The sequence below is a fragment of the Vipera berus genome, assembly GCF_964194415.1.
Source record: "Vipera berus genome assembly, chromosome: 1".
Lineage (NCBI taxonomy): Eukaryota > Metazoa > Chordata > Lepidosauria > Squamata > Viperidae > Vipera > Vipera berus.
In genome coordinates, this window is record NC_138202.1 from 77542605 (window position 1) to 77564273 (window position 21669).

The window sequence follows — 21669 nt, forward strand, 5'->3', positions numbered from 1 at the left end:
GCATAACATCCAGAAAGGGACTGTGTCTTTGAATCCAAGTGTCAATCCCTCTTCAGCTAGCAAAGCTAACCGCAATCTTCAAAAACGAGCTTTTCTCTGAAATTAGGTGCATTACAGACGAGTAAGGATCCGAGGCAATGGTACGACTATTGACTGCACATATGAAACCAGGTTAAAAGAGCATGTTCTAGCTTCTGCAACTGCCAGCACATGGATCATGAAAACATAAAGCTTTGGCTCAGCCCTGCTCAACAGGAGTCTTTAGGAAAGCCTCTTTTACTACGATGGACTATGAAAAACAAGCTTTGCTAGAATGCCCAAGCAATTCTAAAAATTAGTACTCTAGGAAAAAGTTTCACCTTTTACAAGAGCAAATATGTTCTTAGCAGGCAATGGCTAAAATAGATGAGTAATACGAATAGTATAGGCGTTTCCCATTTTGAAAGGGATACGAAAACCTCTACAGCTGAAGAAAGAAAAACTCACAACTGTTTTCCCCCATTATTTGCAATATGTTGCTTCATCCACAGAAACCCCACAATAAAGCAGTACAAGGCTTCTTTGATTACAGGTTTCAAAGCTGCAATCTAAGCAGCTTCTTAACTGATTAACATTTAATACCAGTAAGGGATTGCTATTTTCAATGACCACCGAGAGAGAAAATTTCCAGACAACCCATCTTGGAGGGAATCCAATATTTAGACAGCAATACTTTATAAGCCAGAAGCATGATAAACTATGAGATGGCTTATAGCCCTGCACAATTTTAGTATTGTGGTCTGCAAAACTTTTTCTCTCTGTGTAATTGCACAAAGTAGATCATTTCAAGAGCTATGCAGGCCTAATCTGCATCAATCGAAGGTCTCTCTCTCTAGATCAGGGGTGTCAAACTGCCAGCCCACAGGCCGGTTGCATCATGTGGAGGCCGCGCCCACCCCAGCTCCAGCAACACAAAAAAGTCACAATACGTTGCGACACGCCACGTGACACGGCGAGTTTGACACCCGTGCTCTAGATCAGGGCTTTTCAACCAGTGGTATGCGTACCACTGGTGGTACTTTGGCACTTGGCAGGTAGTACGCAACTGTCCTAGAGAAGTGATAGCAGAGGGGAGAGGAATGAGCTGAACTGGCAGCAGCGCTGCCCAAGCCTGCGGGAGAGATAGCTGGAGCTGCAGGACTGTTGGGGCTCAGCAGAAGCCCCAGGAAGAGCGCCAGGCTCCAGCTGATTGGCGCTTCCGGGAGCTGGAGGTGCCCTGAAGAGAAACGGAGGAGGGGGGCGCGAGAGGAGATGATATAAAAAGAGGTTTGGGTGGAAAAGGGCCAGCGAGAGGCTGCCCCCACCCCGAGTGCACGAAGAGGAGGTGGACAGCGCCCGGCATCCCTGTTGACCATCCCTGCTGACCACTGAGAAAGAAAAGAGGCAGGAGAAGTGTTTCCCTTCCCCCCAGGACACCAGCGCTTCTCCGTGCACCCTCTGGGAGGCAGGGCAAAGTGGGCAGGGGGCCCCTCACTGGCTCTAGGGCTACCCTGTGGATCTAAGGCTGTGTGTGTTCTGGCTTTGATGGCCCCCACCAGTAGATCAGTGCCACGCCCACTCGCTGACCTAGCCTTGCAGCCAGCAGGCTTCCCTTTCACTGCGACCGCCCCTCCCTGCATGGGATAGTTACGGCTGGCGGCAGCATGTCCACTGGAAACGCTGGCAATCTCTCCCCCTCCTGAGCTCAGAGGAAAGAAAGAGAAGCAGGGAAGGGAAGGGAAGGGAAGGGAAGGGAGGAAAGGAGCTGGGAAAGAGAATGCCTTCTCAGGTTTATTTTTTTTTTAGCTGCCAGAGGCTCTGGGCAGGAGGCTTCACATTTTGACCCCTCCCTGCTGTCATTGTATCTGCATGGCTCTCAACTTGCCTCTCCCATACACGTGTTTGTGTGCGCGTGCAGGTGTGTGTCTCACTCCTTGCAGTCCCACGCTGTGACACTGGGGAGGAAAAGAACAGGAGAGATAAGAGAAGCTGCAATGGGAGCTTCTTGAAGCCTTCAAAGGGGCTGGAGGCAGGAGCTGAGGGGGCAGGGCATGACGTGATCGGCGGCACGTTGAGAAAAAGAGACAAGTACTCCAAAACACCCCAGCTTTCATTAGTTTGCAGCCTGCCATCACAGAAGGTCTCTGTTCTGTTCTGCAAGGAGTGAGACACTCCTCTGCCCATCCACGTGCGCATACACACACACACACACACACTCACAAACAAGTCTGGGAGAGGTGAGCTGAGAGCCACGGAGAGGCAACAGCAGGGGGAGGGGTCAAAATGTGAAGCCTCTGCCCAATGTTGCCTGCCTGTTGCCACCTCTGCCCAAAGTCTCTGGTAGTTTAAAAAAAAAAGCAGGGAAGGAAGGAAGGAAGGAAGGAAGGAAGGAAGGAAGGAAGGAAGGAAGGAAGGAGTCAGGGAAGGAGGGAAGAAGGAAGGAGAGGCAACGTGGTTGGAAATTCCCAGTTTGAAGAAATTTTGTTTTCTTTTTTTTGTCATAGACAGAACTTTGTCGGCCATCCAAGTTAACACTGGTATTCTTGAATTGTGAGCTCTTAGGAAAGTATCCTCTCCTTGTGTGTTAGAAACAGTCATTTCCAGTGGGGAAAACAGGACAACTGGAAGAGACCGCGGAGGTCTTCCAGTCCAACCTCCTGCTAAAGGCGGGGGAGTCTTATACCACCCCAAATGGTTGCCCAGTTCATTTTTGAAAACCTCCAGTGATGGCACACCCACAACTCCAGGAAGCAAGATATTAATTATTCTCACTGTCAGAAAATATCACCTTACCTCTAGATTGGATCTCTCTATGACAAACTTCCACTGTTATTTCTTATACTGACTTCTGTCGCTTTGGAGAATAAGTCAGTCCCTGCTGTGACAGCCCCTCAGGTACTGGAAGACAGTTATCATGTCCCTCTACCTCCCCCAATTCTTCTCTTCAATAGGCTAGACATATTTAGCTCCCCCGTACGATTTAGCCTCCAGACTCTTTACATCATTGTTGCTCTTCTATGCACACTTTCCAGGCTCTCAACATCTTTTTTTGTATTGTGGTGATTAGAACTGGATGCAGTATTCTAAGGGCGGCCCCGTGAATGTGGCATTGTTATGAGGTAAAAAAATAACAGAAGGAGGGAGTGCTATGTTCATTTAGCAAATTCTCCAAATTTCCGACTTTATGCTGTGTCTAAATTTCTGGAAAATTTACATCCTAGTCAGGCAGCACAAAGTTGATCCTGCCAATGATTCTACAAGAATACTGACAGGACCATTCATGTTTCAACTGTAGCCTCTCATTGGGCAAGACCTGAGGCGTTCCTAGAGCTTTTATTCAGTGCACATGGCTGCTAAGGTTGGACGGGGGGGGGGGGGAGGAGAGGTTCAAGCCAGATGAACACCAGCTGGAACCGCCCTGCATCCTTTGTTTGTGCCATTCTTCTGTCCCAGAGAAATTAAAATAATGGAAGCATAGCATAACTGAGCATGTTGCTGCTAGCTCTGCTCCATAAAGCCTTGTCCTCTGATATCACCCAGCCACTCGATGACGCAGAAGGCTGGCCTTGGCTCCTGGCTCCGATCCAATTCTCCGCTGTATGTAATTTGTGGCTTGCTTCTGCTTGTCTTTTCCCACACACATTTCAAGTTTGAAAACTGGCACAGGGAACAATATTGTTTCATCTATCTTCCTATTGAACTATAGAGGCATTTGTATTCCAGGAGACTGTTCACATATAGCAGGCTAGAATTAAAGACAGGGAGGTAGACAAGCTGATCCCCAACTGCTGGCCTGCGGACCGGCCAGAAATCAGACCGCACAAATAAGTGAAACCCGATCCACAGGATGCAGGCAGCACACAAAACCATTCCTCCTCCACTCCTCAGAAAACCTTTCTCCATTGAACCAGTCCCTGGTGCCCAAAAGGTTGGGGCCACTGGCCTATAGGAATTCCATCTTGTGGACCAGCTGCTTTATTCAATAGTCTGCAATTATAAGTGTAAACTGCTACATCTGGATGGCCAAGACAGATATATGATTAGTATAAACCATGCTATCTGCCACAACAGACCCCACAATCTTTCTTCATGAGCTAGTTTGAATGATTGGCAGTATGGCATCGAATTAATTTGAGCTCCTTTTTCTTGGGGCTTTCAACACTGAAGGTAAGGCTGTCCAGTCAGGAATGATTCAGGATTGCACGTCCTCCATAACTGGACCTGACATGACTAATATCTGGTCTCACACAATCAGTAGAACATATTCAAGTGGCACTGGTGCTTTGGAAATGTAGGAGTTTCATATGACTCCGCTGCCATGGACAGATCACTCTCTGTATAATCTACAAATCTGAAAAACTGGTTAAAATGGTGCATTCCTGGCACCTGATGGATATGGATGTTTTCCTGACCCCAGGGAGAGATTTTCTCACATTGTCTACTGGTGACACTATCAATACCCTGGATACTGATCCAGAGATGGCCCAAACTGACATTATTACACACTTGGTTTACTAGGAAGTAGGCTAGTACAGTGCAGTACATGGAACATTAAAAGACGCTTGCTCCTGGGGAGGAAAGCTATGTAAAGTACATATCCCCTCTTTTCAAATACGCCTGGACTTTAGTAGATTGCAAGCTTGCAGTACATATAACTTATGGTACTTGTATTTGTAGTCATAACAAACCTACTCTGTATTTTATAAATATAGAATTAGTTTCTCTTTATTCTTCTCTCCTCTTTCTCAGAACATGGGAGTTTGCTATATACGCAAACTGTTAACTTCATACCTATATGGCCATTGCAGAGATAATGAAACTCTGACCCATTATATAAAAAAGTCTCCCAAGTCATCCCCTATACCAGTGGTGGCGAACCTATGGCATGTGTGCCAGAGGCGGCACCCAGAGCCCTCTCTGTTGGCACGTGCACCACTGCTGGCAGCAGCAGGTCTATCAGGCTGTCACTGCCGCCCAGAGCAGGAGCCCCACCCAGCACAAAGGAGGCGAAGCGGCCGACTAGCAAGCTCAAGTAGAGGTGGTAGAGCAGAGGTCACCAACCATTGTTGATTGGTGGACTGGAAGAAAAGGGAGGGGGAAGCATTTTACATGCGTGCGTGCACAGGGCTGCAAGCATGCACGCGCTGCAAATGGGGTGGGGCTAGTGCCTGCATGAAACTCACTAGCCCTGCCCTGTTCTTGCGTGGTGCAGCACCTTGTATCAGCGCCCTGCAGCACGGTGGCCCATTTTGTGCCTCTGGTTTTTGCGTGCCAGAGGCGGCACTCAGAAGCACCTCCCTGCTCCCACGCCCAAGGGCACCATAATGCTGATGCGCCCCGGACACTTTGCAATAAATAACTGGATTTGGGGTTGTGGTTTGGGCACTCAGTCTCTAAAAGGTTTGCCATCTCTGACCTATACCTATCCTCAGTTTTGTTTTGTCTTCTTCTTAGACATGTGACACTTGCATATAGAGAGATTGGTATCTTACCTATCTAGGTCATAAAGGGTGTGTGAATTCTCTGTTGTCACTTCTACTCCTGCTTCCTTAGCCAATTTCACTATAGCTGCATCTCTCTCTTTTCCAAAAGGCTCTGAGTCATATTCAAAAGTGAGATGCGTCACCCCCCATTCCTGTAAAAAAAACAACAGAAAATATCAGGTAAGTACCAATGCAAATCATTAAAATGTGGTGGTAATATTCAAAACAAAATAATGACAAAAATCCAACAGTAGAACAAGGGAAAAGATCCCTTTCTAAAGATTTGCTAATGGCGTTTTCCCCCCAAAATTCTCCCGCGACACTCCCTTTTGTTTCTTTTATATAATTTTTATTAAAGATTTTTTAAAAAAGAAAATAAAAACTAATACAAACTATATAAAGAAAGACAAAGAAAATTATCAAAGAGAAATCTAAAAGTTCAAGAATGGAAAAAAGTAAAGTAGAAAAGAATGAAAAAAGATACAAAGAAATAGTTTCCAATTATCTTTGCAGCTACAATTATATATTTACTTCTTACTCTATGATTAAAACTTAACTCTCTTATTCCTATGATCATCTATAAAAACCATAAATCATAACTTCATTTTTTTCTATTTTAGGCAAAAAATCTATAAGAGGATTCCAATTAGCCATAAAGATAGATGTTGACTTTTTTCTAATCAAAGAAGTCGATTTAGCCATCTTGGCAGGTTCCTTCATCTTCACTAATCACTCCTCTAATGTGAATATTGCTGAATCTTTGTTTGTGCATATAATAATCTCACTGTAGTTATCATGTTCAAAAACAAAGTGCAATGACTTTCCCCCTACTTTTCATCACTTTTTTGTGCTGACTTTGCCCATCACAAAAGAAAGATTTCTGATCTCAATTCTATACTAATCTTTAAAATCCTCTGAATCTATATCCACCCTAGTAAGAGACTAGGGTGGACCAACAACCATACCAAGAGGGTCAGGAGAACCCATACTCCAGCGACCCTTAGGGGGGTAGCTCTACAAATGGTTACTCCTTGCTTCTTCAGATGTCTTGTCAGTGGCAGCAGCGCTAGCAGAGGATGGGCAGTGGGAGCCTCTTTAACGCGTGGAGCTGTGTGGCAGCAGCAACAGCATGGGCGGGTGGCCATGGCTAAAGCGCCCTCTGTGTGAGAGTGAGTGGCTGGTGAGGGAAGGAAAAGGAGGGAAAGAAAAGGAGGGAAGGAAAAAGAAAGGATGGAAGGTGCTCGAATTGTGTGTTTCTTCAGTTCTCATCCCTCCCTGCCTTGCCGCCTTTGCATACTCCTCTTCCTTCCTCTGTGCTGCCCTTTCCAACAAGTAGGCGCTCGCCTCACAGACTTTTCCCCAAAGGCGTAAGGAAACGTGAGAGAGGCTTATGCGTGCCGGGCCTGGGCCAAAGCTAGTTGAGAAGCCCAAGCCACGTGCTGCTCAATTGCAGGCGCTTCCTTCGAAGCTGCTGCTGCCCCTCCAGGTGACAGATCTGTGGCTCGGTCTGTCTACTATTCGGACAAAATGGCATGAGAGAGAGAACTAAATAACTTATGGTTTTGTTTTAAATTTCGTTTTTGCAGATTTATTTGAAATATTTGTTCACATTTGAAATGTTAATCCAGTTGGCCTACAATCTTAAACATAATGCACTCCTGAAGTAATATGATACATAGTCTTACATGCAACTGGCCCTTTGAGGGCAACCGTAATGCTGATGCGGCCCTCAATGAAATTGAGTTTGACACTCCTGAACTAGAGGGTACCTGAATGAGAAATAATCTGATCATTTTTAGATCCATTTTTGTAACTGAAAGTTGAGATAACAACTGCATGGATTATGTTCCTCCAGTATTAATTACCCACTTGTTAAAATTATTGTTGTCTTTGCATTCCAGACTGGAATGCTTTGGAAATGAAGAAAGTTATTTGCACTGAATTTATGTGAACCTATACCAAAAGCCAGCTTGAAAACTGCAGCTTGAACCATATGTGATTGACTGAAGTTTATTTTAGTTCTCAGCAATTCCTTTCTATTTACACGACTCATTCTTTGCACATAGTGTATATAGTGTGAAATAAATCAATACTGTATAGTCAATGATTTAGAGTAGTGTTTTTCAGCCTCGGCAATTTTAAGATGTGTGGACTTCAACTTCCAGAATTCCCTAACCACCTGAGAAGCACTTCTCTAAAGCATTAACTATACGGTATTGATTTACAAGCTGAGAGACACTGTTCAAAAGCATGATAAAAGATTTCAAGAATATTTACAGCCCCTTCTAGCATGCCAGTGCTCAAAAATATTACCCCGACTAGCTAAGTCCATGTAAGCCTTTATTCTTTATCTACAGGAAAAAAAACCTACACTTTTCAAACATATAAAAATATACCTTCTCAGCTCTGGATGACTTTAATGTACACAAACACTCTAAAGAATCAAAGGGAGCATTGCTATGATTCATGTGGAGACCAAACAATGGGAAATACATTTTATAGAGATGCACATATACATATCTACAATTTGCCCCCAAAAAAGCTCTATGAAGTACACATATTCGATTAAACAGCTGTAATCACAGATGAAGAACAGTTAGGATGTGTGTTGCTTTCTAATTAACACCTTTATATCCTGGCAGGAAGCAAAGAAGGATACAAGGGAAAGGGCTGGGAGGCAAAATGTAATTACACTTCTTTCATTTTCTTCATATAATATAAATACAGTAGACAAGATAATATTTTAAGGGTTCTGGATATATTGCATTAAGTATCTGACCACATATACAGTTCAGTACAAGAACATGAATAATGCAGTTACTGAAAGTTAAGAAAAAAAGGCTGCTCTAAATCTTTAACTTACTCATTCATATGTTTGTTAATCGGACAAAAATGACATAATTAAAGCCCCTTTTTCTACTACTGTGAACTAAATCTTTTAACTGTTTAATAAAATATTAAATGTTTAATATTTAACATTTTTAAAATAAATTTAAAAATAATTTTTTTTGAAAAAAAATACCCGTTCTAATATGCCCTCTAATATGCCCAATCCTATTAATGGTATTTATTAGAATGCCATTACACTAAAAAACCATGAATCACCTCTATTCATGGAAGCATGAGAGAACAGCTGGCATATAAGAACCACCTTATTATTTGTAAATATATAGATGATTTTAATCCAAATCCAAAAATAACAAAATATCAGTATTAGCAGTATAAGTTAAGATTTATTTTTTAAATTTTATAAGCAAATTACATTCTAGCCAAACAGGATTTTCAGATGTAGTTATAATCTTACTTTAAAGAGTCTTGGAAAAACATCAGTTGGCTGCCCTCGTACTACAAATAAACGGGAATTAAGTTTTCTTAAACTGTTGTCCAAATCTTCCAGAGACTGGAGCAAAAACCTAAGAAGAAGAAACAAAATGTATTCAGCAACTGTATCACATATTTGTGCTAGGATAGGTTATAAAACAAAAGCCATGAGAACTACTAGAGCTCTGCTTCATTGCTGAAATGTATAATAATAAATCTTGAAAGCCTGACCGATTCTGTCACCCTCTTATTATTCTAAGGCAGACATGTCAAACACAAGGCCCGGGGGCCAGATCTGGCCCGCGAAGTGGTTTCATGTGGCCAGTGAAGCCATCCTGGAAACAGGGAGGGAACGGCCCCCACTGCCTTGGCCCTGGCCCAGAGACCCTCCTCCTGCCAGAGACCCTCAGATCTGTCCCACCCCTGCCCAGGCCCCCATAGGCACCCTTGATGCGAACGATGTAGAGCTGGCCACGCCCACCCAGTAGGCCATACGCACTCTAGCCATGCCCACCCAGTAGGCCACGCCCACCCTGGCCCTACCCACCTGGCCCCTTGAGGGCAACCGCAATGCTGATGCGGCCCTCAATGAAATTGAGTTTGACACCCCTGGTCTAAGGAAAATCAAGGCAGGGCAATCTTGAGTCTCTTTCTCATTCACTCCCTCACTCCTCCTCCCTTCTAAAGCTAAGCTGGTGTTTACATCACAGAGGTTGAATACCGTCTTCAAGGCCATCTCTGTACTCCTCTGAAAATTATCTAGCAAGCCGGAACTAAGAATCCTTCGCAAATACTTCTTCTTTTTACGTACCTTTTCAATAGGGAAAAATTGTAAAAGGAAAGGAAAAATCAAGTCTTTTACATGGTAAGAAAGTTCTCAATAGGAAACAATTCAAAATGTCATAAAAAGTACTTCAGTGAACAATACACACACATATGCACAGAAAATATGGTTAACACAAATATGATCTGAGAGAGCTTATCAATAGATTCAGTTGTCTGGTGTCTTTCATATATTTGATGGGTTCCTCCTCTGCCTCCTGGCCTGAAGTTGGGATAGTAGGATGGATAAGCATCTTAGCATACAACTTATATTGTAATATATGGATATGTGTGCATTTTTGTGTGTGAAAGCCTACACTCAGTCTTTGAATTATATGCATAGACCACTCCCCCCCAAAAACAAACAAACAAACACAAAACTTGAATGAGTCCAAGACCAAAATTAATATGGTGTAAATCAGTTTAAATTTAGGTCAAAATAGATTCTTTAAACTTCTGTAAAACCTGGAGTACTTGTTTGGTTCTTCCCATAGGTCCTCAAAAAAGATGACAAAAAGTTTTATTTCATTCCATATAATGGTATTAACGAAGCTCACCATGGTTCTCAGAGATTATTTTTCTTTTTTAATTAAATAACATAGTAATTCCTAGCTACAGCAAATCTGTCCATCGCCACATTAGATTTTCTTAATCTATATTCCCACCAAAATGTTCTTTGCTATTTTTGCAAATAAAAGGCAACATTTAAGCTACCTGAATGCAGAAGTCAGGAAGAAAACCAGAGGCTAAGGGCATATGTATATGTAAATTGTCCAGTGTGAATGTATACATAACTGAAAAGTTGAATTTTTCATTTACACAGATTATCAAAGAAAATAGAAAAATATTTGTGATTTATCAATATTCTATCATCTAGAAATGGAGGGCTATTTGCTGAAAGGCATGCTACAGTTCTCCAGGCAAGCAGCAAATACTATACAGGTAATCCTTCAACTTAAGACTACAATTGAGCCCACAATTTGGGTTGTAAATTGTTGTGGTCATTAAGTAAGATGCCCATGTGACTGTCTTGCTCAATGAACACAATCTCGCAATGTTTCTGAGACTCTTTCTACTTTGGAAACCTTATGAGATGAGCCCCAGACCTGGCAAAATTTGCAAAGGCTAGAAAGAGCCTCAGAAACATCATCAGATGAATACCAAGCCTCATGATGTTCTGAGGCTCTTTCTAGCTTTGAAAAAAATAATTTAAAAAATAGAATTAAAATCACAGGAAGTATTAGTACCACTTTATAAAACCTTACTAGGGCCACACCTGGAATACTGCATCCAGTTTTGGTCACCACGTTACAAAAAAAGATGTCGAATCTTGGTAAAAAGTACAAAGAAGAGCAACTATGATGATTAGAAACCTGGAGTCTAAAACATATGAAGAATGGTTCCAGGATTTGGGAATGGTCAGTCTAGAGAAAAGAAGGACTGGGGTGACATGATAGCACTATTTCAGTATTTGAGGGGCTGCCACAAAGAAGAGGGGATCAACTTATTTTCCAAAACACCAGAGGGCAGACAAGAATCAATGGATGGAAACCAATCAAGGAGAGAAGCAACCTGGAATAAAGGAGAAACTTCTTAACTGTGAACAATTAACAGCTTGCCTTGAGCAGGGAGCTGGACTAAAAGACCTCAAGTTCTCTTCCCGCTCTATTCTATTCTAAAACATTGCATTGGCTAGTTTTCTACAGTAGATGGGCCTTGCATCAGCTAGGCGCGCTTGATAGCAGCTGCACAGAAAGCGAAGGTAAGTGGATTTGCACGGTGAGGCTGAGGGAAGACCAAAGCCTTCTGGAAGTGGTGTGGAGAGGGGAAAGCCCAAGCCTTCTGCTGGAGTAATAGGGTAGGAGGAAAGCCCACATAAAAGTAAGCCTAGCCAGTTAAGGCCTCCTGGCCTGGGGTGGTGTAGAACATCTAGCATGCTGGCAGTGCCCAAATCTTTGAACCTGACCACAATGGTCGAAAGTTCAGGAGGGGGCTGTATGTGCCTCTGTTCAGCACTGTCATAATTATGAATGATTGCTGAATGAACAGTTTTAAGTTGAGGACCCACTGTAGTCACTCATGGCTATTTCCTTCAGTGGAAATAGAGTTGGAGAACTCAATTTTTTGTAGCATTGGTGTTCTCCTAATTTTTTCCAAAATCAACAAGGATAAGTAAATTATGAAACACTGAACAAAAATAATTCAATTAATTATATCCTGCAGTAATTAATGAATTAAATGGGACAGGAGAGATGGCATGCCATGCTCAATTCACAAAGTGGCTACTTTATTTACTCAGAGCGTGAAATCACAAGAATCATAAAGTTCTAGAATTGGAGGGGACCACAAGAATCATCTAGTTCAGGCTATCCTAAACACTGAGGTAGGGAGGGGAGTGCAGAGTTGAGGATAAGTGTGAAGAACCTTTGAGTTAAATTGTAACAATAAGTCCATCTTTCCCAAAGATTCATTGCATTGTTTACATTGTTCATTTATTTCATTTTGGTGTTTGGCTGAAGTTTTAGGGGAATTGTGTACCTTAAGATTATACTAAAGGGAGTTGTGACGGCAAAAAGGTTTAGGAATCCCTGATTGAGTTCAACCATGTGCAATGCATGAAAAACCAATTAAACCACTCAAGAGCCTTGGTGGAGCAGCGGGCTAATGCCTCCTTAAGTAACACCAGCTGCCTGCAATTAGTGCAGGTTTGAGTCCCACCAGGCTCAAGGTTGACTCAGCCTTCCATCCTTCCGAGGTAGGTAAAATGAGGACCCAGATTGTTGGGGGCAATTAAGCTGACTTTGTAATAATGCCGCTTGGGGTGTGTGTGAAAGCCCTAATAAGCAGGCATATACATAGAATGAAGGCTACTGCTAAGCTTGTAAGCCGCCCTGAGTCTTCGGAGAAGGGCGGGATATAAATGGAATTTAAAAAAAAAAGAAAATTGGTTGTCCAGCCTCATCTTAGAAGTCTTGAGAGATGGAGAACCCATAAATTCCACAATTATAAAAGCTGATCATAATTGCCTACGTTATATCTTAGAAAATGTTGCAAATATGCAACATTACGCTAAGTCTTGTGAAGAATGAATACTGAATTAATTCATCCCCACAAACTCATCCCCACAAACTTTTTGAAATAAATTTATAGCACTAGGTATACCGATTGCTGCCTTAAGACTCAATAAAGTCATCATACTTCTTTCTATATTTCAAATATGAACACTCATTGTTTATTTCAGATGTTAGCCAGCCATTTGCTTCTCATGATATTTTTCTTGCTAAGAAAACCCTTCTCCACTTAAATTTTATTTCAACTCCTCAGGATACATAGAATTTTCTTCTGACAACAAAATGCAGAATAATTCTGTTCCACCTACTAATGACTAAACTGGTATGGAAGAACTAACCTATCATTTATACCCAGAATTTCATATGCAGAGACCCAATTAAGAGTATACTGAAAATAGCAGAACCAGTAGAACAAGAATCATCCCTAAGAAAGAAGGCAAAATCACACTACAACTGTTAGCAATGGAATTACGGATTTCAACTGCTGCTCCATCTACACTTTCATAGGTACAAAACTGAGGAATGACTTTAAAATGCTGTGGTACTCTGTGATATAGAATAGAAAAGACACATACCTACCTAGAAATTATTTCCAAAACTATTCCAGTTTAGAACTGGAGGTTATAAGAGTATGTCTCAGTAGATAGAACTTGTTTCCAAGTAAAATATTTATAAGCCTAAAACTATATAGACCAGGGGTCGGCAACCTTAAACACTCAAAGAGCCACTTGGACCCGTTTCCCAGAGAAAAGAAAACACTGGGAGTTGCAAAACTTGCGCACGAGGGGGGAGCTTGATTGAAGAGTTTAATTTAAAAGAAATAGAGGCTGCTGTGCATGATCTCTCTCTCTCTCCCTCCCCAATCTTCTGCTCCCCTGGCAAGCTAGCTTCACGCGGTTCTCCAACAAGCTGACACACATTGGGCTGGCTCTCCTTCCCTTGGTCTGCCAGTCCTCTTCCCCCACTCAGTGTGAGTGTGTGTGTGTGAGAGAGAGAGAGGGAGAGGGAGAGAGAGAGCTACTGCTTTCTGCCGCTTCCTGCGGAGATGCAGCAAAGGCTTGTCTGAGAACAGTGTGAGGCCACTCTCTTTTTACACACACACACACACACACACACACACACACACACACACACACACACAGAGAGAGAGAGAGAGAGAGAGAGAGAGAGAGAAGGGAAACGCTAGTGCCTCTCTCTGTCTCTCTCTCTGCAAATGGCGGAGGACGACTGGGAGCCACAGAAGGCTGAAAGAGCCGCATGCAGCTCCAGAGCCGCAGGTTGCTGACCCATGATATAGACCCATTCATGTTAATTCAGTAGCTATGTATAACGTTTAAATGGTTCATACTCAAAAAGCAAGCACAATGTGTTATATTTATATCCTGCATAATTGGCTCTATACCGGAGCTGCTTAAATGTGGCTCAAAGTAATTTAATGCAATCTACTAAGGACAAAGAAACAGGAGTGACAGGTAAGTTAAGCATGACCAAAGCTAGTAACAGATGTGAGAGGGAATCTCACAGCTTAGGTCCAAGCTACTTATAGATCTACTTCTGTACATCCTGTTCAGCAGTTATTTTGGGTCATCAATGGGTTATCCTTCCTATGTCTTGTATGGAATCTTTTAAATCACTACCAATTCATCTTCTTCCATGGTAACACCTATGCCACAGAATCATTTGCAACAGCAATTGAAGCGAGCCCTTCTTGCCACAGTTTCAGGTCCAGATTCTTAAAACTACAATTATTTAGAGCTTGAATACGTATATGGATGTTTCTTCTGTAAGCCTCAGAGAGTATCAAGTCCCACATAGTTGGCAAAACAAAAAAGCAAGTATGGCATGGATTTCAGTTGGCGGTTTTAAGATTAGTCTGAGATACAGAATACTGAAAAGCATAGGAGGAATTTCTCAGCCTTAGTTATAATGGATTAAGAAGAGCCTCTTCAAACCACTTTTTTTCTGGTCTGAGATGCAGCTTCAGTGATGAAATATTCAGAAACATCATTCCCCCCACTTCCCACAATCTTTCATACAGAGGAATTGAATATCAGATAGGTTTTCCAAGTAAACAAATGAGAAAATTCAGGTGTGGCTCTTTCATAAGATAATTCTCATACTTGCAGATTGTTGTTCTTTCCTTATGTGTCACTTTAAAACCTGTTGACATCTAAAGGTAAAGGTAAAGGTTCCCCCGCACATGCGTGCTAGTCATTTCCGACTCTAGGGGCCGGTGCTCATCTCCGTTTCAAAGCCGAAGAGCCAGCGCTTGTCCGAGGACGTCTCCGTGGTCATGTGGCCGGCATGACTACACGCCAAAGGCGCACGGAACGCTGTTACCTTCCCACCGTAGTGGTCCCTATTTTTCTACTTGCATTTTTACGTGCTTTCGAACTGCTAGGTTGGCAGAAGCTGGGACGAGTAACAGGCGCTCACTCTGTTATGCGGCACTCGGGATTCGACCCATCAAACTGCCGACCTTCTGATCAACAAGCTCAGCGTCCTAACCCACTGAGCCACCGCGTTGACATCTAGAAGTCAATAAATTAAGAAACCAACGTAGATGAATAACCTGAAGACATATGGGACATATGCAGCCTTAGAACATTCTGGATACTGTTTTTTAAAATCAAAGTTAATTTTAGCCTGACAGGAAGGACTAGAGAACAATCCTATTAACCATGTTTAATTTTAATTAAATGTACACTTATAGGGTATTAAAGCATTTCTGTAGTGTCTGAAAGGACTGTGTATAGAACATGGATGGCAATGAAATGCTGAGCATCAAAGAACCTTGTGCACCCCTGGAATAAGGAGATATTATACTTTCTTATCTGAGGCAAACTAAAGGGCAACATGTCCTGGGAAATCCAGTATTAAAGTATCACAAGACGGGAAAGAGTCATTAGGCTACAGAGTTAAGCCATCTGTTCAATGCAGAAATGAAAAACAGAGCCAGTTTGGTATAGTGGTTAAGGCAGCAGGCTAGAAACCAGGAAATGGTGAGTTCTAGTCCTTCCTGAGGCATAAAAGCCAGCTGAGTGACTTTGGGCCAGTCACTATCAGCCCAACTCAGCTGACAGGTTTGTTGTATTGAGGAACATATTAGCTATGTTATGTCTTCAGTCATTTATCAAAATAAAGGCAGGAAAGATAGGATGGGTAGGTAGATCTGAAGCATCCCTACCACAGAACTGTCTAGCCCTCACTCAAACGTTATATCCCTCCATCCTCTCAAGCTTATCTGACTCCAATCAGAATATAACCAATTCTACTGATGTCCTCTGATGTCTGATTTCCGACAGAAGCAGACAGCAGGCATTTCTCTCGTGGGGCAAATACCACTCCTCTTCTCTGGCCTCTTTGGACAGTAGCGAACCAGGGAAGTGTCATATTTACCCCGCCGTGCTGCTCTCCTCCAAGCGAACCATCCGGGAATGCTCTTCAGCTCATCCTACGATTCTCCTCCACAGGCGAGCGAGAAGTTGGTGAGGGTCAAAGGAGACCAGTAGGCGAGGCAGGAGAGGAAATTATAAGGCAGCAACGTCCATTATTTACTCGTTCATAAAATAATTACCCGCCCCATCTCGGGGGTGGGTGGGGGAGGCAGATTTGTCCCTATTTCATTTAATCTTTTCCTATTTAATTAATTTTTCCTATTTAATTAATTTATTTAATCTTTTCCTATTTAATTAATTGTTTTAATTTTTTTTTAAACTTTTGTATGGTATGATTTTTAATTGCCCTGTAAACCGCCCTGAGTCCTACGGGAATAGGGCGGTATATAAGTCAAATAATAAGTAAATAAATATTGAATCATGGCACGCCGGAAGCACCCTCGACCCCATCTCAAATCCCTGCGCTTATTTTAACAGATCGGTCACGCAAGAACTTTCCATTTGGAAGGAGCTGCACTGCGTGAACGTGACACTCGTGTCACAACGCGTCGAGGGCAGAGCAATTCTGACCCGCTCCAACCTAGCTCCCGATTTCCCCCCCCCCGTCCCCGCCCCGCAACTTGGCCTCTGCCTCCACTCACCGCCAGCGGTTGATGCCCACCGCGGAGGACGCAGCGAACCAGGGATCCAAGATGTAGATGCAGCGCACGGAGGTCGCTTCTCGGATAGCCGCCTGCAAAGCGGGGTTGTCGTGAAGACGCAACCCCCGTCTGAACCAGTGCACGGAGCAGCCGCCGCCGCCGCAGCTACGCGGCCGAGGTACCGAACCGGGCAAAGCAGCCATCGTAAGCGCAGCCACCACCGCACAGGAGGCAAGCTAGACTCTTCACACCGCCCGGCGCCTAATCCCTCCTTTCCCAGTTGCGGCAATCCACTTCCTGAGCGGCTGCTCTTCCATCAGTGAGCATGCGCATCTAAGAGCTCATTGGCCGCCTGAAACAACACGCACACGCACACTCATCAACTACTACGGTAGAACTTGCTGGGCTGGCCTCAAGAGCCTCGGACCGCACGGGTGGTGTAGCACGTTTTCATGCCGTGTGTCAGGAGGAGTAGGAAGGAGATGAGGGCTGGGTTAAAATGGTGTCACGGGGAGGTGGAGATGAAGCCTTTCATTCAACAATTCCTTCGTTTTTGTTTCGAGAGAGCTATCGGATCGGAATAATCAGAAAAAATCTGCAGGGCCACCAGAGGGCAGCGAAAAATTCAATCTTCGTGTACGTTTGACCTGCAGTCTGTCGCAGGTGCGGATTTTTCTGCAGCCCAAATTTGACCGCTTTGCAACAGAGAAGCATAAACTCCGGAACGGTTGGAGAGTTAGGCGCCCTCTGGAGTCCCAACGTTGTCTATGTTTTCTTCTTAAAGGAATGCTTGAAATTATTGAAAATGTATCCAATAATTATTTTGCTTTGTTTGCTTTAAGTGGAGTTACTTTCAGTCTTCCCCCATAAGTTTCCTGCCTGAAAATAGTTTTGGAGTTCCCTGGGTTTATAGACTGCTAAACAGTAATTTGTTGAATATACCACAGCTGGACGAGTTTGTAAGTCATAAATATGCTTTACAAGAAGTCCAATCCAGTGCTTATTCTATTCCACTTCCATTGCTTGTATGTAGTAAGAATTTGGGTTTATGACACTGGCACATGGAAATTAAAGGTAGTGATCTTCTATCAGTCTTCAGCATTTGTCCTCAAAAGTATATTGTTTATGACATTAAAGTCATGCTTTCAGATATTACATTGGTAGGCCTGCCTGTCATACATTTATGTAAATCTTCAAAATGCTACTTATGGCCATCATAACATCCTGTAATCTTACTGTGATCAGTATCTACAAACTGTTCAGAAGAGGCCTGAGGAAAAGGGTTACTATGACCTTCCTTGTGGCTCAACATTTTTGGAAGGTACTGGATTAGGAACCTAAATATAATTCATATCTTAATAAAATGAGTTGTTTACTTCCTGATAAATATAAGACTAATTGGGTTGGAAGAAGTAGACCTCATAATAATATTATGCATATATGCATAAATGAAATGGTACAGGCTGTATTGTTGACAAGGATTCCCTGTCTCCTGCTGTGTCTGTTATACTATTTGTATTTCACTTCCTCTTATGGTTACAGTATTGATTATAGTTCCTGTTGGGCAAGAGAAATTCTGGAATCTTAATTGGTGTATATGATACATACATACATACATACATACATACGTGTGTGTGTGTGTAGAGGAAAAGAAGTTCTTTATGATTCAACCAATTGAATTGAATTCAACCAATTCTGAGAGGTATTTGTTTGATTTATATTTTGTCTTTCCTCCAGGAGTTCGAGGTAATAAATAGAGCATATTTTTCTCCCCCAAGAAAATGCTGTAAGGGCTGAGAACGGCTGGCCTAAAATCAAACAATGAGTTTCCACTGCTGAGAACGGTCTAGAATGTGAGTTTCCTCACTCTAACAACTTCTAAATCATACTTTAGCATACTCCCTATTAGGCTAACTAGTGAGAAGAGTCAAAGGAATCAAAGTCAAAATCCAATTGATTGCATGCATTAAGTCAAAACAGTGGAATAAAGTGAATGGTGGTAGCACAACAAACAGGTTCTCTTCAGGACAGTGGGAGGCTTAGAAAATGTCTGGGTGGAGAATCTAGAGACCCATATGAGCCAGAAGCCCTGTTCACTACATCCATCTGTTTATGTATATGGGCAATATTGTACAGCATATTCCACTATATATGATATGCATCCCTCCAGTTTAGGGGACAGTATAGTGACTCATGATTCTCAAATAGTTATCCAGCTAATGTATCCTCTTCTGATTTCTCTGCATGGTACAGGTGTCTGAATAATGTGGACTACTTTATGCAGAGGCTAAGGAACATCTTGCAAGGAAATTGGAGCCAGAGTCATCTATGCTGCCTGTATGGTTTACTAGCAAACTTGTAGGTTACTTAATTCTTTCATTTTTTGATGGTCATATTAGCAGCTTTTCTTGCTAACATAACAGAGAAAATGAAAAAATATTCAAAATAGCAGGAAGAGGACACATCCCTTTAAACTAGAGACATATTTCTAATCAATTCTGTCATTCTTACAATTCAAACTGATCTGTACATCTATGTGCCAGGTAACCATTTCCCAGTTTTAATGCATAGTGGTCAAATATATGTTTAAAAATACAAGAACTCTTCCAAGAAAAAAAGGGCCATTCCTGACGTCAATAGATCTTTCTAAAATATTGCTGTGAAAATGCAGTTTCTTTCCATATGTGTCATATAATTTTTTAGCACTAGTAACAAGGAGCTAATCCGTAGAATCAGCTTTGGTTTGGTGCTACTGAGAATTTCCTGTGGCCAAGAGTACATAATGCCATCTTGTACTTGCTTCCAACTCATTGGTAAGTCAGTGGTGAAAGCCAGAACTTTTAAAACTAATTTTTGTATGTATGTATGTATGTATGTGTGTGTGTGTATGTATGTATGTGTGTATCTATGTCTGTCTGTCTGTCTGTCTGTCTATCTATCTATCTATCTATCTATCTATCTATCTATCTATCGAAAATGGACCGACCTATAGTACTGTAGGATTTAACCAGATGAAATTGACAAGTGTTCTTTCCAGCTCAAGTGACAGGAAAAATGTTAAAGCAATGGTGTCCTTCCTTTCCTTCCTTCTGAGTCCAGAAGAGGCAAAGAAGATTGGGAATCCACCAATTAGGGCTTGTAATAAACATGGACCGGAATGGCATTAGGCCATTCTGTGGATAAAGCAGAGGAAGGAATTAAACTTGACTTCGTCTCCTGCTTGCTCAGTCAGAGACTTCTACAGTAGTGTGTCTCAAGTTGGGAGGAATGAGCTAAGTGAGATGCCAGCCAAAAATCACTACTATTATCCGGGACTGGATACTTGCTTGAAAGAATGAGTAGAACAGATAAGGGGCTTCACTTACCAACCTCTGGCAATTTCCTGTTAACTAATGGTTTTATTCACTAGCGCAGTCCTGTTAGTTAATGGTTTTATTGAAGTGCAGCTAACCTTACACACCCTTGTTTGACTGCTGGCTTCCTGGATGAGGTCCTGACTTAATTCATAGTTGTTGACTTTATGTGGACTCTTAAGTTTTAATAGCAAGTTGCTATAAAATAGTGTTTGTTCAGTTGCTTTCGAGATAACCTTTTTCATTTGGCAAAGTCAATAACAGTAATACATCCGCTTCTTGTAACCCTTCTTTTCACAGAGTCTTCAATAACAGCATTGTTCGTTCTGGTAGTCCAAGATGGTATATACGCATTATTATTTGCTTTTTAACTTTAAAGTCATAGAACCATAGAATTACAATTGAAAGGGGCCACAAGGATCATCTGGATCAGTGTTTCTTAACCTCAGCAATTTTAAGATATGTAGACTTCTTCTAGAACTCCCCAGCCAGCATAGAACCTCCACGGTTGAGATACACTGATCTAAATACTCCATCTTCAATGTACAGAAAAAACAATTAGACCATCCATGGGAGTATAGAGTTCAGCCTGTTTAAAGCCTCCAGAGACAGAGAACCCACAATTTCTATAGGTTTAGTTTTCAAGTTAAAGAATTTCATCCAAGCACTGTATTGGATTCACACATCTTTGTATACTAGAAATTATAGCTGGTTTGATTTATACATTAGTTTCTATTAGAGTATAAAATGCAGTGGTGGGATTCAGATGGTTTGCACCACTTTGGCAGAACCGGTAGCTAATTTTTTGTTGCCCAGGCCCAGAATGGACTTCCGGAAACAACATCCACACAGAGAACCGGTTGTTCACATATTTGAATCCCACCAACAATAAAATGTGGTTCACATGGTTTGGTTCACACAGCATGCTTAATCAAAATCAAACTAAGCTACAACAGGGTTTAATGTAAGATGAAAACCCAGTCACTTGATATTATTTGAAACAAATTCAGGAAGCTTGTAATGAAAATATTGAACAGGTAGAGATAGTTCTAACTGCTATTTGATTATGAAAGAAAGAATGAACTACTACAACTCACAGAATGCACAGCTGATTGAATTCTGGGAGTTGTAGTCTACATTCATTTAAAGGCATCAGGCTGGTAACACATTTTCCAGAGAAAGATATGTTAAATAGGTTTTCTTTCTAAAGTATAGATAAAATTATACTGGGCAGATCCCAAAATTAAATAGATTTTAAACATTTTTGGTAGTCTATTTCATGGGTTGTAATCACTCAGAGCTACCAAACATTACAAGAAAATATGTTGCTGCCCTAATTCAGCACATAGAGTTAAACAGCACAGAATGGAAATCTGATTAATTGCTGTCTAATTAGGTATTGCTACTGGTAGTAGAAAGGCATCATTTGTCATGAGGAGGTAATTTAGGTGGTGAATTTCATTCCAATTTTCTGCTTAAAAATACTCTTCTGCGGTTTTTGTGGATTTAAATACGGCAAGGTAAGGCCTCAGCTTTTTTTTTTTAAAGTATGATATCCAGGC

The 21669-nt window shown here is 42.0% G+C and overlaps 1 protein-coding gene across 1 annotated transcript in view; it reads right to left on the reverse strand.

Annotated features, from left to right (window-relative positions):
• Window positions 1-17146, reverse strand: part of CRY2 (cryptochrome circadian regulator 2) — a 41191-nt gene extending 24045 nt beyond the window's left edge. Inside the window, exons 1-3 of the mRNA XM_081345138.1 lie at window positions 16755-17146; window positions 8806-8914; window positions 5511-5653 (exon numbers count right to left, since the gene is read on the reverse strand). Coding sequence (XP_081201264.1) covers window positions 5511-5653; window positions 8806-8914; window positions 16755-16957 — 455 coding nt within the window. The 5' untranslated portion in view covers window positions 16958-17146. The remainder of the gene's footprint in view (window positions 1-5510; window positions 5654-8805; window positions 8915-16754) is intronic.
• Between the last annotated feature and the right edge of the window lie 4523 nt (window positions 17147-21669).